Here is a 16,855-nt window from a genome sequence, read left to right as displayed (position 1 = left end):
GTAGTCAAGGTCAGACTTAGGATTTCTACATTCTCAAAGTAAAGGTTTGAAACCCTTTGCATAAACTGATCCTGCCCCTGGCATCTGTAAATGGGACTAGAATTAACTTTTGAATTTTGTTCACTTTGAAAGAATGTGGCAGAAGAAAATACAAGAGTACTGTATTCCTTATATGGAGTCGTTGAACACAGCGGTACCATGAGGTCAGGGCATTATACTGCCTATGCGAAGGCCAGAGCTGCGAATAGTCATCTCTCGAATCTTGTTCTCCACGGTGATATTCCACAAGGTAAGAGGTCTTGGAAAATTCTGGTATTCAGATTATGGCAAAACCAAAAAAATAGTGAACTTGAATCTTCCCATTTATATTTAATTTTACTTTTCTCGACAGATTTTGAAATGCAGTCAACCAAAGGGCAGTGGTTTCACATCAGTGATACACATGTGCAAGCTGTGCCTACAACTAAAGTACTGAACTCACAAGCGTACCTCCTGTTTTATGAGAGAGTATTGTAATAGTTTCAAAGAGTGCTTTCTCCAGAAACAAGCTTATGGCTTTTAAAATGGCTGTAATTAATAATAATAAAGAAGTAAAGACTAACTATAAAATCATGTTCACTTAAAATTAAACACATGCCAGAAGAAATCATGTTTATTAAAATGCTAAAGGGAAGACACCTAAAAATTGACAGTGGTTTTGTATTGTCATAGTGGTTTTTATTCTTGCTTCCAGTTTCTGGAAAGGATTCTGAATTCCTTAAGTCCTCTGTGCTTAAATATGTCTGGGTGGTGGGTTATAACATCAATAAACTGACTTACCCCCAAAACTTGTTTTATTACTTGGAGGATTTTAAGTTGTGTTCCTACCCTAGCAGGTAACATTTAAAAAAATGTTTCAGACTGGCTAATGAAATTTCTTTTTTTTTTTTTTTTTTTTTTTTTTTTTGGCTAATGAAATTTCAGGTGAATTTTTAAAAAGTGTTGGTTATTTAAGCATAGACATTAGATATTGGCAGTAGTATATACTGGGAAGAAATACTTTTATCTGCAATTCTGATGGCATACAGTGTATGCAAGCTGGGGTGTGGGTCTAACTGCACTTGTTCTGTGCAGTTGTTAATGGACCCAAGGTAGATACTCTCAAGTAATTTGATACCAGGTCCCCCTTAATGCTAGCATGCCAGAAAAAATGTCCTTTCCCCAAGCCAGCCAGCATTGCCATGGTGCTTATAATCCTAAGAGTCTAAAGGATACCAAGCTTAACTAAACTTCCATTACTCTTAACACTTGCTAACTTTTTCTAAAATCCAGTCAGTCCTGCTGCTTCCAAAATTCTTTTTAAATACCAAAATATAAATTTTAATTTTTTTAAAATATAAAATTTCACTGTTACTCAGAGACCTTACATAACCAATACCCATAGCACATGTCCCATAAAAATCAGTTAACCTTCATGTTATTTTTTCAAAACTCCATACTGATCTTAAGAAAAAATATCTACTTTATAAAAGCTAACTTGCTTAATTTATCTATATTAACAGATGGATTTTCAGTTGCATTACAAATATCTTTATATTCTACTACTGGACTGTATTTTAAGTTAGGCATTACTATAAAACAAGTTCTCTCAAGTCTTAGAATTCCCAGAGCAGTGAAAAAACTGAAATCCAGCAGTCTGGGAGACGACAGACTTCCTATAAAGGGACAGATAGTAAATATGGCTTTGTAGGCCATTTAGTCTCTATCACTACTTCTTTACTCTGCCATTTCCTTATTGAAAGCAGCCACAGACCATATGCAATTACACGAGCATGGCTGTGTTCCAGACGGGGGGCAGGCCAGATATATATTGGACCTAGCCCCTAAGTACTTAAGTGGCTTGCCTGAGGTTCCACAGCTAATTTCATTACCAAGGTTGAGACAAACAACAGGTCATTCACATCCAAGAACAGTGCTCATCAGACAGTGAGGCTTTGATACCAACATGTTTATTGTATCATCCAGCCGAGGATATAAACACAAAACACTTCTTAATTTAAGGAAAATATGAAAACATCAGGCAATTTCTAGACTACTACTACAAATGTAGTCTTCAACTATAGTAAAAACTAAGCTAGTCAATCATTTTGGTCATCATCCCAGTCTTTCTTCCCACTTGGAGGTTTGGGCCCACCGGCTGGTTTTGCCATGATGATCTAAAAAAACAAAAATCACAAGCACATACTCATAAACTCTACCTTTAAAATGAAAAAGTATTTTTATACTAGACTGATTCAAGATGAAACAATCCTCTCAATATAAGCAATCTGTTAACACACTGCATATGTGACACTATCACAGAGTTGTTAGCTTCTAGCAATGCTTTGCCAACTCTTATGGACATTAACAGCAACAAATCCACACGTTAGTGAAGGGCATTCTAAGACATGCACTTCAGTAACTCAATAACCCTATGAACGAAATGTGAAAAATAACTGCATGCATTACTGTATAAATCTGTTTAGCACCTGATTTGCTATTTATATATGAAGTTCGTCTTGCCAATCATCTTTATCCCAATTTCCTTGTGGTTTAGGAGCTTTAGGTCCACCTGCCAGTTTTGCCATTATAATCTAAAGTGGTTGGTACATAAATAAAAATATATATAAAAGTTCAACACTGAAATTTCATAGTACCTATAAATGAAATCCATTCAAATGGCAGGAAGTGTGTATTCATAAACAATTATCCAAATATGTAGAGTTTTCTGCTAACTTAAAACCAAGAAGCCCCTTATTTGTCTAGAATGCACTAATCAAGTACGTTCCAAGTATAACCATCTAGCATTTTTAAAGGATTAATTTGGGAGAAAAAAGAGGTAGTGGCAGCTTTGGCTCAAATTTGCAGAAGCTAAATTAAATTAGACGGCTTTCCTCAAAGTAGAACTCTCAAACTCTAATGTACATTCTGAATGTCTAAACTAAAAAGAGTATTCACTGCTTCCCAAATTTACAGGACTGAGAGACCTCTTTCTGTAGAACATCAAGGGGTTTGGCTGGTGTCTTAAGCAGCACAAACCGTAAAACATCTTCACAACCACTTCCAACAGATCAGCACCCCTTTTCAGAAGCTTCTATAGGAAATCTAAACTTTAAAATTCTTCATCCAGCATTTTATTAACCAAGGTTAAATTCAGATTGAATTAAAGGCATTATTAGGTACAGTTTAGAACCAGAGTATAGCTTGATAAAACCAAACAACCCAGAACAGTTCTCAAACACTAGTAGGCATCAGTCACTGAAGAGCTTATTTAAAAACTGCTGGGCCTCCTCCCGGAGTTTCTGTTCAGTGGGCCTGTTAGGGGCTCTGAGAATTTTTGTACTTTTAGCAAATTCGTAGGTGATCTTGATGCTATTGGTTTAGGGACTATAATTTCAGAACTAGTGAAATAAACACTGAACAAAGATGAATCCAGCCCTACATTCTTCAGCACTTAAAATTCGATTCGTTAAGTCCCTCTCCCGAATATATACTACACGAATATTATTTACAACAATCTTAAGGAGTATAAGTTCATTACAGTAGCAAACTGGTTACTGATAGATGGGTTCTTCAGGTACGTATTTGAAAAAAAGTTCAGATACACAATGAACATCCCCCTCTACTAGAAAACAAAACACAGGCCTCCCAGTTTAAAACCAAACTTGTGAAGTATCTTTGTGATCAAGGTACTTGCATTATTGTATTACTGTCTCACTTGGATAACTGACATTCAGGAAGTTCCTCAGTTAAGGAACTTCCACTATTAGAATTCCAGTTTACTTCATGCTTCCAATGTACTTAGCTTCTCCTGCCCTTGCTATTTTTAATGTAACTTTTAGAGCACCCATTTTCTTCGGCTTGCATTATAACTATTTGAGAACTCTAAAACCATATTATGCTGGAAATTACTTGATACAGATAAAAACACACCCTATTAATAAATCCAGGACATGAGCATTCAATCTGTTTATTTCCAATGAGATGAAACTAGATATCCAGTTCCCTTTTTTGGTCGTCTCACGGACCACAAGTAGGAAAAAAGTTCTTATTTTTACTGAGGCAGGATGTTTTACTCTAATCTCCTTTCCATTAATTTCTACTTTTAACTTGCTTCTCCCAAGGTTCATTTGCAATGATTTTAACCTAATAGATTTTTATAACCATGTCCCTTTCACAATTACAATTTTCTATTAAGTACTTGAAAAATAATTCATTGCTTAACAATCAGTTCTAGAACTCTCCAGGAAAATGGATTTCACCGTGTACCAGAAAACACCTTTTGAAAAACCCCCTCTGAATTCAGGCTTGTATCCGAACCTAGAATAGTCTCGATCGTTTTCCTCTTTGCCACAGTATCCTTCCCACCACCCCCTACAAAAAAAAAAAAATGGCAGAAATACTATGATTTTTAACATTTTTCTCAAAACTTAATTTGTCATAGCAGAAAATTCTATGCACCCGAAACTCCTATCATTTCCATGGACAACCAGAAGTTCCATTTTCCTTAAAGTTGGTGGCACATGTGCTTCAGGGCTTCATGGACCCTTCCACGTTATGAAACAGTGAACTCGCTCTCCACCTTATTTGTACAAATGGGTTTCTAGGCTAAAAAATATCTGAAAACTATGAACTTGTTTTATCCATTCCAGTTTAAAAATGGCAAAAATTTCTTTCAATGAAAGGATACTCATTGCAGCTGAAATATACTAAAAACAATTTAAAACCTTAACAGAAAAAAACCCAAACTTTTTGAGGGGGCACTTTAACATATCTATGATGAAAAATAAAGGAATAGACTTTTGGCTGGAATAACCAGTTCTATCAAAATACACTACTGAACCATACGAAAATGAGTATTTTGAAAGATCAAAATTTCTTGTCACTCACCTGATCTACTCTGAGTACAGTGACGGCAGCATTCGTAGCCAGTTTGATAGCCCAGTATTTTCCCAAATAAGTGTCTAGAATACCAGCTTCCAACATGTCCTTTACAGCAGGAACTTCAGCCTGTCAGCACAAAAACAATTTTCATTTTTTCACTTTAAATTGCTGAAAGTGATAATGTGTTTAGGTCAGTAATAAAAACACACAGCTCCTTACGTAGGAAGCTGCCAAGTGAAAGTACTCCCCTTACACACACTAGAAAACAAAGGTTATTTAAAGAAAACAATCAAACTCTGTCAAAGCTTTTGTTAAGAAAATCATTTGTTTACAAATCAGAACATTTTCCAAATAACTTTACCTTTTAAACTTACTACTTACATTTTTACGTTTTACATTTACAAAATAAGTTCATAGTGTTTGTTTTTTTTCAAATACCTCAATATCTAATCCAACATTCTTATTTCCTTCTTGATGTACTGCATAAAGTTTGGAGATGACTTCATTGGCCTTAACTCCAGAATTTTCTGCCAGTGCCCGGGGAATAGATTCAAACGCTTCAGCAAACTTCTTAATGGCATACTGTTCAAGTCCAGGACATGTCTAAAACAAAAATGTGTTTAGCACTGTATTTTATTTAAGGACCACGAAAAAGTCAGTTTATCCAGAGAAAGCTATACCTCTCCATATGATGTGATCTGTTTGGCTAACTCGATTTCTGTTGCTCCACCTCCAGGAACAAGGCGTTTATCCTAGAATACATAGTAAAAAAAAAAAAAAAAAAAAAACAACAACTAAGAAGCAATTCATAATTTTCTAATCCTCTCAGATTAGAAGATTAGATTCTAAAATAGAGCTTTTAATCAAGCATTGTTACACAAATTCTAACTACAAATTTTATAACAATGGAGTGATTTGGGCAAATTACTTTACAGTACATAGTGTCTGGTATATAAAAAGGGAGAGGGGTGCCTGGGTGGCTCAGTGGGTTAAAGCCTCTGCCTTCAGCTCAGGTCATGATCCTAGGGTCTTGGGATCGAGCCCCACATCAGGCTCTCTGCTCAGCAGGGAGCCTGCTTCCCCCTCTCTCTCTGCCTGCCTCTCTTGTCTACTTGTGATCTCTGTCAAATAAATAAAATCTTAAAAAAAAAAGGGGGAGAACCAAAGTTAAGAACTGAACAGCATACAATACCTTACACCTGCATTTCAAAGGACACAGCACTAAGAATAATGCTTAAGCAACTAAAGGTACATTTAAAATAAAAAACCATTAACTTTTTCTAACACTTAAGTTACTTTGCTGTTTCTTTGCATAATCATTTCAGAAAACTATTATACTCATCAGCAATGAACACTTCAATCTTAACTAAAAAAGGTACTTTGCTTTTACATAAGCCATTCATTTTGAAATTCTCTGCCAACTATGTTTGAAGCTTTACAAAGTACTAAATTAAGATTATTGCGAATACTGACCCTTGTGAGAACTTTGAAAGTATTAACACCATCATCTACTGCCCTTTCTATATCATCCATCAGATTGTCTGTGGAGCCTCGAAGCACTATAGTAGAAATGGCACCATCTTCCTTTTCTGTCAAGAAATTTAAATAGATTAATACAAGCAAATGAACGCCCTACACTTACATAAACATACCTGACCATTTCTACATACCATGCTTAAAAACCACCACCTGTGTGTCTCCAACTTCTGAGAGGTAAACACTGTCACAATGTCCCATTTCTTCAAGGACAGGAGGAGTCTAAAAGAAAGCGATTGTTGTAATAGAAGTAATTCAAATAGGTTCAACTATATTTTATAATGTTGTCCAAAATACATACCAATCTAGGAAGAGCTGTAGCACCGACTGTTTTACATAGCCTTCTGAGATCCCATTTTGAATTCAACCTTAAAAAAACCCCAAAGACCTTAAGAGAAGTTTTAATTCCATCAGATAACATAACAAAATGCAGAGATGAAAGAGGAAACTGTACACTGGTACCCAAGTCACATTCTTGATTCTGAATTTAAGTTCAATAAGTCTGGACCACACAGTGCAATCCAGACATAGGTGTATGTAGATGGCATTATTCTAGAATTGGGAGAGTTCAAGTCTCACCAGAATATCAGGATTTATAGTCCTAAAACACTAAGGCAGGCCTGGTATATAGAGAACTTCTCCTTTACTCTGGCAATCCCATGAGCCCCGAGGAAGACAGATTTCTGGCAACTGCTTGAGCCCCGAGGAAGAGTTGAGATTTACACTGCATATTTGGTCAGGTGCTGGGAGGGGTGGGAATGGGTAGGTAAGTTGTCTCCTGTCCCCATAAATGGGTTTATGGGCTAGAAGTTACATTCCAGATCCCGTATCTGGACTGTGTGACCCAGGCTTGAGTCTGGTCTCTCAAGTAAGGCTTTTGCCTGGAATGCTTTTTCTGCTCTCTCTTCAAATAGTATCTGTTGATTGGTCCTCCAGCTCTCAGTATAAATACAAATTTTCTCACATGTGTTTCTTGTCCCTCTAGATCAAGTTAAATCCTATTATTTGATCCCATGTCTTCAACTTCCCCTTTTTTAACAGTCATGAATTCATGGTGTACTGAAGGTGTTTGGTGTTTCACCATCAAAAGACTATTTACAATACATGTTAATAGAATGCAGTTCTCACCTCACCAACATGATATTGTACTTGTTTGCATAATGAAGAGCCATGTCTGCCACTTTGCCACCTGTTACGATGACATTTGCACCAGTATCAGCTATCGCTTTAACTTGTGCATCCATGAGATTTTCTTCTCCCTTGCTAAAATTCATCAATTCTTCAGCCGTCTTTATCAATACCGTTCCCTAGCAAAACAATCAATCATGCTCTTTAGAACCATTTTACTACTTTGGTGTTTGAAGTCACAGAGTAATATTTTACTAAATAAAGATTTAAAATTGGAGAAACACTGTTATTCTAGATACGTTGGGCACGTGGTCTTGGCATTACTTTTGACAAATGTCAATTAGTGTACCCAAAGCATGGCGTTGTGGTTCTTGAAGTTTTTCTCAACTTTTCTAAAATGACTCCCCCTGGCCCATCTATAACCTGTGACACTTTAAAAACCATCAAATCAGATTTTAAGAATTCTAGGGACAAAGATGGAAGTGATGTACAAACAAAAACTTCAAACTTCCTAAGGTTTTTTTTTTTTAAAAAAACAAACCTATCATTTTCCAATTATATTAGCATGTTTTTGTTTCAGGATGCTACAGGATCTCAACTTCTAGATATATTAATGAAGAGCACACAGTACTCCTATTCTGTGAGCATTTCACTTGCAAGAACCACAAGGAGTCAAGAGCTGTATATGAGAACATAAACTACACTACTACTATTTCATATTTCAAACTTAGTATGCAAATTAGGTATCCAAAAAAGAATAGGAGTCTGATTCTAAGAAATAAATACAATCCTGGTCTTCAATAATTATGCAGTAGAGCAATCTCTTCCTGAAAACTTAAGAATCATAAAACATTAATCTGAAAAGGCAATGTCAAATTTTTACCTTTAAGGTTTTGAAGTCTACATACCTTAGTTTCAGTTATCATGCCATCAAAAGGACAAGAGTACACTGCTATTTTGGCATTTTTGACAGATGTTACATCACCTTCGGTTTCCTTCTTAAAAACCATGCCATGTAATACTGAAGAGGAATAGATGCCAGAGCCCTAAGATTGAATATAAAAATCATCAGTGAGCTCATCAAAATAACATTAGGGCTCAGCTGTTGAGTTTACATGTACCCAAAAGACCTGTTTCTAAATAAAGTAAGATACTAAGGCGTGACTCTTGGGACTAAGGAGTGGGGTGGTGGATAGAAAGCACGAGTCTGCTGAAGGTAGAAATCACTGAAAATGAGCCACTGTTAAGAAGGGGGTGGAGGCTGGGGCGCCTGGGTGGCTCGGTGGGTTAAAGCCTCTGCCTTTGGCTCAGTTCATGATCCCAGGGTCCTGGGATAGAGCCCTGCATTGGGCTCTCTACTTGGCAGGGAGCCTGCTACCCTTCCTCTCTCTCTGCCTGCCTTTCTGCCTACTTGTGATTTCTGCCTGTCAAATAAATAAAAAATAAAAATCTTATAAAAGAAAAAAAAAAAAAAAAAAAGAAGGGGGCGGAGGGCCTTCAGTGCACCAGGGGCAACCAAAGACAGAGAACAACTGAACCATTCATTCTCTCACTCACCTAATACATGGTGCCAATGTAGCTGGCACAGCTGTTAGTACTGGGGATAGAAGAGGGAACAAAGCAAAGTTTCTGATCTTACAGGCTTACAATTCAGTGGGGGAGGAGGAGGTAGTGCATGGAGTCAGAAAATGCACAGCATCTATATAAATACACAACAGGTATATTTATATAAGCTAAACTCAAATGAAATTGTAAATTTTCCTATAGGAAACACAATTTTTTAAATAAATACTCTCAGTATTGCATTAAGATGTGAATTCTAATATTGTATTGAACTTCATCTCATTTGAAATTAGCTTCTAAGTTTATTATTTTAATTCAGCACATATGAAAAACATAAGACATGTAATATTTTGTTTATACACTGTTCTCAATCTTCAACTTGTCATGGAAAGATACCTTTACAAGGAGATAATACATCAACACCCTTAAAAAATTTAACCTACAAATATAAAAAGTTACAAATGATAGCTCAAAAGGCACAAAGTCCTAAATGCTCAAAACCTGGGGTAAAATTTAGATTTGGATCAACATATTTTTTTTTTTTTTTTTTTTTTTTTTTTTTTTTTTTTTTTTTTTTTTTTAAAGATTTTATTTATTTGCCAGAGAGAGAGAGAGAGAGAGAGAGCGAGCACAGGCAGACAGAGTGGCAGAGGGAGAAGCAGGCTCCCTGCGGAGCAAGGAGCCCGATGTGGGACTCGATCCCAGGACGCCGGGATCATGACCTGAGCCGAAGGCAGCCGCTTAACCAACTGAGCCACCCAGGCGTCCCGGATCAACATATTTTTTTCTTTCTGCAAAATATAACTGACCTTTTGTAGAAAACACTGATGCATTTTCAAAACTTACCAGAATCTTACAAACTCTGATGTTATCAACATTGAAATGGCCAGAATCAGGAAAAATAGACACTGTTAAGAAAATGAGACATATCAAAAGATATTTTAGAACAACAGATAAAATATCTTACTTTCATTAAGACATTTTTATTTTGGAGTTTTTCATTTACCAATATACTCACCACATGCTTGAGCAATAAGCTTGGCCAGAAATACTTCATTACCGTATTGTTTACTCATTATGGAGGTATGAAGCAGAGAGGATACTTCATCGACATCCCGAAGATTTTTTGCAGAACAACATACTAAATCAGGAAGAATCTCATGGGCTTTTCTGCAGGCTATTTCATAACCTTCTATGACCTTAAAGAGCAAAAACATTTCCTTAAAAGATGTAATTTTGACATGACTTTATAAAGCATAGATTATTTTGGTAACCCAAGAAATATGGGTATTGGTTTTCCAAATAAAATGGCAAAGTATACTTTCAGAATAAGCATTCATGGCATAGCCTACTAATCAAGAGTTCAGGCTTTTGTGATGGCCCAAATTTGAATGCTAACTGCCACTGATAGATTTTTCTAAGTTAAATTTCCCTTTTCTCATCTAAAATAAAATAGAACAGGCCATACTCACAGGCTTCTTGTAAGAATAGGATAAGATACTACATGTAAGGCACGTGTTCTCCAAGAAGTGGCGCAAGTAAACTGTTACTACAATGATGATTCTTACAGTGTGTGTATACATAGGCACAAATTAAATAGGAGTACGTTATAAAATGAACACTTGCCTCTGAAACTGACAGGCCAATTCTCAGAAGCTCTTCAGCTAGTTCCAGAAGGGCTCCAGCAAATACCAGAACGAAGTTCGTGCCATCTCCGACCTCTTGTTCTTGCATGTGAGAGGCCATTACAATCATTTTTGCAGCAGGATGCTGCACCTGGTAGAAAGGATTTGAATTTAATCATCGAAACATTTGATCCTTAAGCAACACAAAGTTTTTCAGTTCCACTCCCTCTTAAATTAACAGACTCCAATCTCCCCATGGGCTAGGTAGCTCCATTCAATCATACTACTACATATTACTTATAGTGTGGTCACAAGAAGACAATCCAAATCCCTCTGAGACTATCAGCACAAATGCATCACAACAAATGAAAACAACCTAAAACTGCATCTTCCTTTGATAGTCAGTCATCCAGTACAGATGTCTCTGCACGTAAGATTTGGGAAATTACACGCATATTTGAGAGAGAGCATGAGCGTGTGTGCACGCACAAGTCGGGGAGGAACAGAAGAAGAGGGAAAGAATCCCCAAAAGACTCCCTGATGAGCTTAGAGCCCTATGCGGGGCTCAATCCCTAGACTCTGAGATCAAGACTTGAGAGAGTTGTACGCTTAACTCACTGAGCCACCCATGCTCCCCATCATTATAGTTTTATTAAGGCAATATTCCCATCATCCCTGAATAACTCCTGAGACCATCTTACTGTCCAACATTAACAATCACAATGACTAGTCCTTCCGTAAACATCTTATGGAATTGTTTGTTTTGTTCACCATGTTATTTTAAAAATGCACTGTTATTTAAGCAAGTAGAGAAATGTTAACATACTTACAGGTTCATCTGAAAAGATTAGGCTCTAATGCTCTAAGAACTAAGTTCAAGAAAATTCCTTGAAGTTGAAAATATCTTTCAGCTACAAAGCAGCTAGCTGAGGAATGGTTCTCCGATGTTCAGGTGCTAGACCTTTCTCAAAACCCTGCCAGCAGTTACCTATTCTACACACTCTAACATCAAAACTGTAGCTGAACAAAGCAAAATGCCACCAACTTTTATTTTCACAAAGCCAAAGAAATAGTTTGTGTTTTTTTTTAAATCACTGTTTTAAGTACTAGCTATTTCTGCATATGGAATAATTCACTTCAGTGTCCTACTCTACAGAATGAGACAACATACTCAATTTGATATGATTATTAGCAAATGTACTTTTATCACAACCAATTCTCCATAAATTAATAACTTGTGAGGTTTTTAAATCCAGTGGTGAGATGTTAAAACTAAAGAAGACTCCATAATTAAGAAAATGAATATAATAAACTTTGAAGTTGGGGCAAAAAAGTTCCTTATTACCTTAAGAGATTTTTCCTATGTCAATCTATACTTAATTTTTGACATCACCAAAACATTTCTTGGCTTCAAAGAAGTAACTTACTTCTAACTCTCTTAAAATAGTGGCTGCATCATTTGTCACAAACAACTTCTCCAGGTGGTTGATAACCATTTTGTTCATTCCTGGAAGAAAGAAAAGAAAAAAAAGAAAAAGGGAAGAAAAAAGTTAGAAAAAGAAATCCATTATCACTCAAATCTTTCTCCAAATACCCCAAAAAACCTAGTCAAGAAATATAAGCTTGTATCTATTTCTTAAAATAACTATAAAAATTTAACATGTATTATTTACTCTTTAAAACTATGTTAGTCTAAGGGCACTTGGGTGGCTCAGTCATTAAGCGACTGCCTTTGTCTTAAGTCATGTTCCCACGGTCTTGGGATCAAGCCCTACATTGGGCTCCCTGCTCAGAATGAAGCCTGCTTCTCCCTCTCCCACTCCCCATGCTCGTGTTCCCTCTTGCTGTCTCTGTCAATTATATAAACAAAATCTTAGAAACAAAGAAACAAAACAAAACAAAAACTATGTTAGCCTAAACGTACTCCCATATTATTCCTGTCCTTTCTAACCTCCTGTTTATTAGGGAGGCTATCTTCTCATATTTTTGTTTAATAAATGTGAATTACATTAACATGTAGAAAGACCAAAATAATCTACTTAAAAATAGTTTTATTGCTTTCCATACATGTGTATCAATTAAATTCAGTTGACGGTAGGAGGCAAGAGAGAACTTTCCCCCTTACATTATGTATCATCTCAATAGTGAAGGCGCCATAATTTTTCTATCATCTTAATGACAAAGAGTAACACTTTGATTCCTATTTTTCTAAAGAGGTCTGAGTTACTGGTTAAAAACTGAAAACACTACACTGGTGGCAATGAACTACGAAGTTACTTCTGTATGGTGGCTAGAACTCAGTTTACGTATAATATTCTTAGAGTAAGTTTGAAGAAGCAAGTATGCAAAATTCTATTACTATATCTTTTAAAACACGAATTTGGAAATTACCATTTGGTCCATATGCTGTACGAGTTGTTTGGGCAAGCTCCTTGCAAGCCTGTATGTTCCTATACACAGCCTCTTCTAATCCAGAAAAATGCTGTAGAACAAAAACAAAAACAAAACCTCCTTCTGATTATAGACAGAAGAGTGAAACACAAGGATTTTCTTCATCTTAAAATGGGGATAATTATAATAGTACCTACATACAGGGCTGCTTAAAGAATAATCAAGCAAGGCTTATGTGAGGAAAGCATGGTGTTTGGTATTCATAATGGTTCATAAATTTGCTCACTGGTTGAATAAACTGACATTTTTAGGGACCACAGGTACCCACTTACACATCAAAACATAAAACGTATGATTTCTTTTTTTAAAATGTAGTGAAAAGTTCAGGAAAGAATGCTGTGACTGATCAGTGAATGCAGATGAGGCATTTCAGGTAAAAATGCCTTTTCAGAGTTTATCATTACTTTTTGACTAAATGTGAAAACATGGTATGAATACTTTTCTGATTGTGTTAGGAATCTCAGCATTATAAAACCAGCAATTTTCTGTTTGTTGGGAATTTCCACTTAACATACCTGCCCCCAAATGTTTATATGGACTTCTGAATGCTTCTGTGAATTGGAACACAATTCTAATGCATCCATATTGAAAAATTGTTGAATTGCTCACAATGTGAAAATTCTCAAACTTTATACTGGATTTCGATAACTGGGATTTACTTATGGCCTCAGATGGGTTTCATGAGCCTCCTGTTTGTTCAGTGAGCATTTTTCTAGAGTTGCTACACTCAATTTAGTAGTCATTAACCACATGCAGTTTAAATAATTAAAATTAAAAATTCAGTTTCTCAATTCGGTTCAGGTGTTCAGCAGACACAAGTGGATAGTGGATACTGTATTAGACAGAAGTGATACATTGCTTCTCACCTTTTGGCTAAGATCAAATAGAACTGATACAGAACATTTCCTTCATCATGGGTAGTTCTATAAGAAAGTCCTGCTCTGGAGCACAAGGTATAGCTTTTATAATATTCATAAAAGGAACTGTGATCTGCACAAGGTTAATAACCGTTGTTTTAGAAGCAATGTCTTCAGAGTCAAGAGCTGAACTCTTACAATAGCATTTAGTCTGATCTGACTTAAGTGCTGGCTTTTTCCCCTCACCCATTCTGAGGAACAGCCATGTGATCATAAATCAGATTCCATCAATGGTCTCCTATCACTCCTAGGATAAAATGTAAATCCTTCCTCCGGGCTGAAAGGTCCTACATGTTCTGGTCCTTAACTACAGGTTCTCTAAATTAATCTCTCTCACCATTCTTGCGTTCCTTTAATGAGGTTCAACCCCATCACATTTCTTACTGTTTTCTTTAACAGGTCAAAACTCACTTCATCTTTAAGGCCTTCGTACCTACTGGTTTCTCAGCCTGGAACACTGCCCTGTTTAATCCTGGCTGGTTCCTTCTGTCACTGGGTACTGAGCTAAGAGTTCTTCCCTGAACATCATATTTAATTGTTCTATCTACCCACGACCCTTCATTATTTTGCGGGGGGGGGGGGCAGACTTTCTTTCTGTCATTCCCTACTACAGTACTTTCTAACGAATCTTTTGTCATTACTATTTTTTTTTTTACAATACTTTCCTTTATCAGTATCTGAAGCTATCCTTACTTGATTGTCTCAAAATAAAAACTATGAAAAATCTTCAGTCTCATGTTTTAGAATAGTCAATGTCATTACCAGCAAAGCTGTTTTATTAGTATTTTCATCAAACCCTGATATTCGATATACTCATGTTATCCTAAGTGTATTCTGCCATCAAGAACCTAGTTCCATAACACTGTTACTGTAAACTGAACCACAATGATCTGTATTTCTTTAATCAGGTACAGGAAATTTGGCGGACAAAAAAGGGAACACTCTGAATACAAGAGTCAAACTTATTGGTAGTATATGAACATATTTTAAAGAACTTACTCTCTTGAAATGATGTTCATGATCTGACCACAAAACAGAGTCTTAATTAGTCCAGGGTGACCCTTATACTTACAGTAAGTCAGACAGTTACACCTCAAAGGTACCATCCTTTTCTTAATTTAGAGACGAAAGCAAGACCTGAGGGTAGGTTTTACATCAAACCAGCTAATCTAAGTTGGGACCAGAACCCATCTAGATTGAGAGTAACGTTTTTCCTACCATAACGAACCACTGCAAACGAACCGAGGAGCCCTCCCTCTATCCCTCATCTGAGGGAAAACTGTCAAGAACTGGCCCGTGTCCCTCTCCTCTCCTCAGATCACCCACTCCCTTAACTGTGTCAGTCGGCTTCGCGCTTCCCAAAGCATTTCACCTACGTTATTCGACTTCACCCTCAAAACACCTTTTAAAGGGCGGAGAGCCGAATGAACCCCGTTTTAGGGATGGAAGAAAACGCATCAGCGGTTTTCCGCTTGCCCGCCTAGGAAGCACAGGACGCGAATTCTGCGGCCTTACCTCTTTCTCGCCGCCTCTACCCCTTCGACCATTCCCAGGGAAGGGAAGGAACGAAAATGCCCGTGGGCCTCGGCGGCCAAGCCTCCCCTCCTCCCCCCAGAACACCTCCCTTTCTGGAACCTTCCTTTTCTCCGACCGCTGAGCCCGAGGAGCACACCCACACTGTAAGCAGGCCCCTCTCCTTCGCTCCGGCCGCCGCAGCGCTACGGCAACTCTCCTACCTCACTCCCTCTTCCTTCATGCCTTACCTTCGCCCCCTCCTTGAGCATCTGGGCAAAGCCCGGGGCCTTGGGGACGTGAAGCGCCATGGCCTCCGCAGGTAGCCGTTCACGCGCTCGCTCAAAAGATCCCAGAGGAAGCGAGGGGCACGCAAAGCCTCCTGGGGACGCAGCGTGCGGTGACCTCACGCTCCTCCTTTCTCTCCAACTGGACCCGCCTCTTCTCTAGCGTCCTGATCTGAAGCCTCGCGAGAGAAAATAGCGTCTGCAGCCAGAACTGAGTTGACGATCCTCGATCACATCGATCGATTGGGCCGATCTCAGAGCGCGCCCTTGATTTGCCGGCTGGCGCACTGGCTCCGGGGTGTTAAACCCCTTGCTGAGACTCCAAGGTTGGGACCTTTGGTTTTTGCCATATTTGACCTGGAACCCACTCCTCTTAAGATTAACTTGCACGACATCTTCCAGACCCACCCCCAACGTCAGGGCAGTTGTGCTTTTTTTTTTTTTTTTCCCAGCTTTATTGAAGTATAACATATAAATTGCAAGACATACGCAATATACATTGTGGTGGTTTGATATAAATATCCGTTGTGAAATTTTTCAGTATGATTTCTTCACTGTAAAAAGGATTAATGATGGTACTTTAATTTTTTTTTTTTTCAGTTGTGCCTTTTTTTTTTTCCCGAGGCAGAGCACCTGCTCTCCTCCCCTCGAAATACCTCGCTGCGCGTCGGCTCTGTCTTGGGCATGTGGGAAGCGCTGGCGACTTGAGGGCGATAAATAAAATCTGTAGGAAAAGCTATACACCGAATGCGCCTGTGTGCCAGCCTCGGCTGTTTACGTGCGGTGTTCCAGCTAGTGGTCGATCTTAGGAGTCAGCTATGACCGTCTCCGTCTGATACGGGGAAACCGACGTTTACAAATGGTAGTTTGTTCAATATCACAGCGCTAGAAACGTTAAACTTAGGATTCCTACCCAGATCGGACTGATTACAAA

The 16,855-nt window shown here is 37.8% G+C and overlaps 2 protein-coding genes across 15 annotated transcripts in view; one reads left to right on the top strand and one right to left on the bottom strand.

Moving 5' to 3' along the window:
• USP16 (ubiquitin specific peptidase 16) overlaps positions 1-838 on the top strand; it is a 29,505-nt gene extending 28,667 nt beyond the window's left edge. For all 13 annotated transcript variants that reach the window (XM_080827339.1, XM_080827344.1, XM_080827340.1 and 10 more), the window contains 2 exons: positions 133-289; positions 392-838. In XM_080827339.1, the coding sequence (XP_080683465.1) occupies positions 133-289; positions 392-516 (282 nt within the window). In that variant the 3' untranslated portion in view covers positions 517-838. The remainder of the gene's footprint in view (positions 1-132; positions 290-391) is intronic.
• A 1,131-nt stretch (positions 839-1,969) lies between these two features.
• Positions 1,970-16,059, bottom strand: CCT8 (chaperonin containing TCP1 subunit 8). 2 transcript variants are annotated; one of them, XM_080820170.1, is made up of 16 exons: positions 15,886-16,059; positions 13,146-13,236; positions 12,182-12,261; positions 10,756-10,905; positions 10,148-10,328; positions 9,976-10,037; positions 8,475-8,612; positions 7,567-7,745; positions 6,740-6,806; positions 6,573-6,660; positions 6,376-6,491; positions 5,583-5,654; positions 5,341-5,505; positions 4,909-5,028; positions 2,508-2,612; positions 1,970-2,195 (listed from the first exon to the last, which is right to left on the bottom strand). In XM_080820170.1, exons 1-15 carry the CDS (start codon positions 15,943-15,945, stop codon positions 2,520-2,522), a joined length of 1,662 nt encoding a protein of 553 aa, XP_080676296.1. In that variant the 5' UTR covers positions 15,946-16,059; the 3' UTR covers positions 1,970-2,195; positions 2,508-2,519. The 2 variants fall into 2 exon arrangements, with proteins under 2 accessions (XP_080676296.1, XP_080676297.1); XM_080820171.1 differs by lacking the exon at positions 2,508-2,612 and having other exon boundaries at positions 15,886-16,052.
• Positions 16,060-16,855: the final 796 nt, after the last annotated feature.

Source organism: Martes martes (assembly GCF_963455335.1).
Source record: "Martes martes genome assembly, chromosome: 1".
Classification (NCBI taxonomy): Eukaryota; Metazoa; Chordata; class Mammalia; order Carnivora; family Mustelidae; genus Martes; species Martes martes.
The sequence above is the reverse complement of the archived record's forward strand: the minus strand, read 5'-3'. Positions and strand labels throughout refer to the sequence as shown.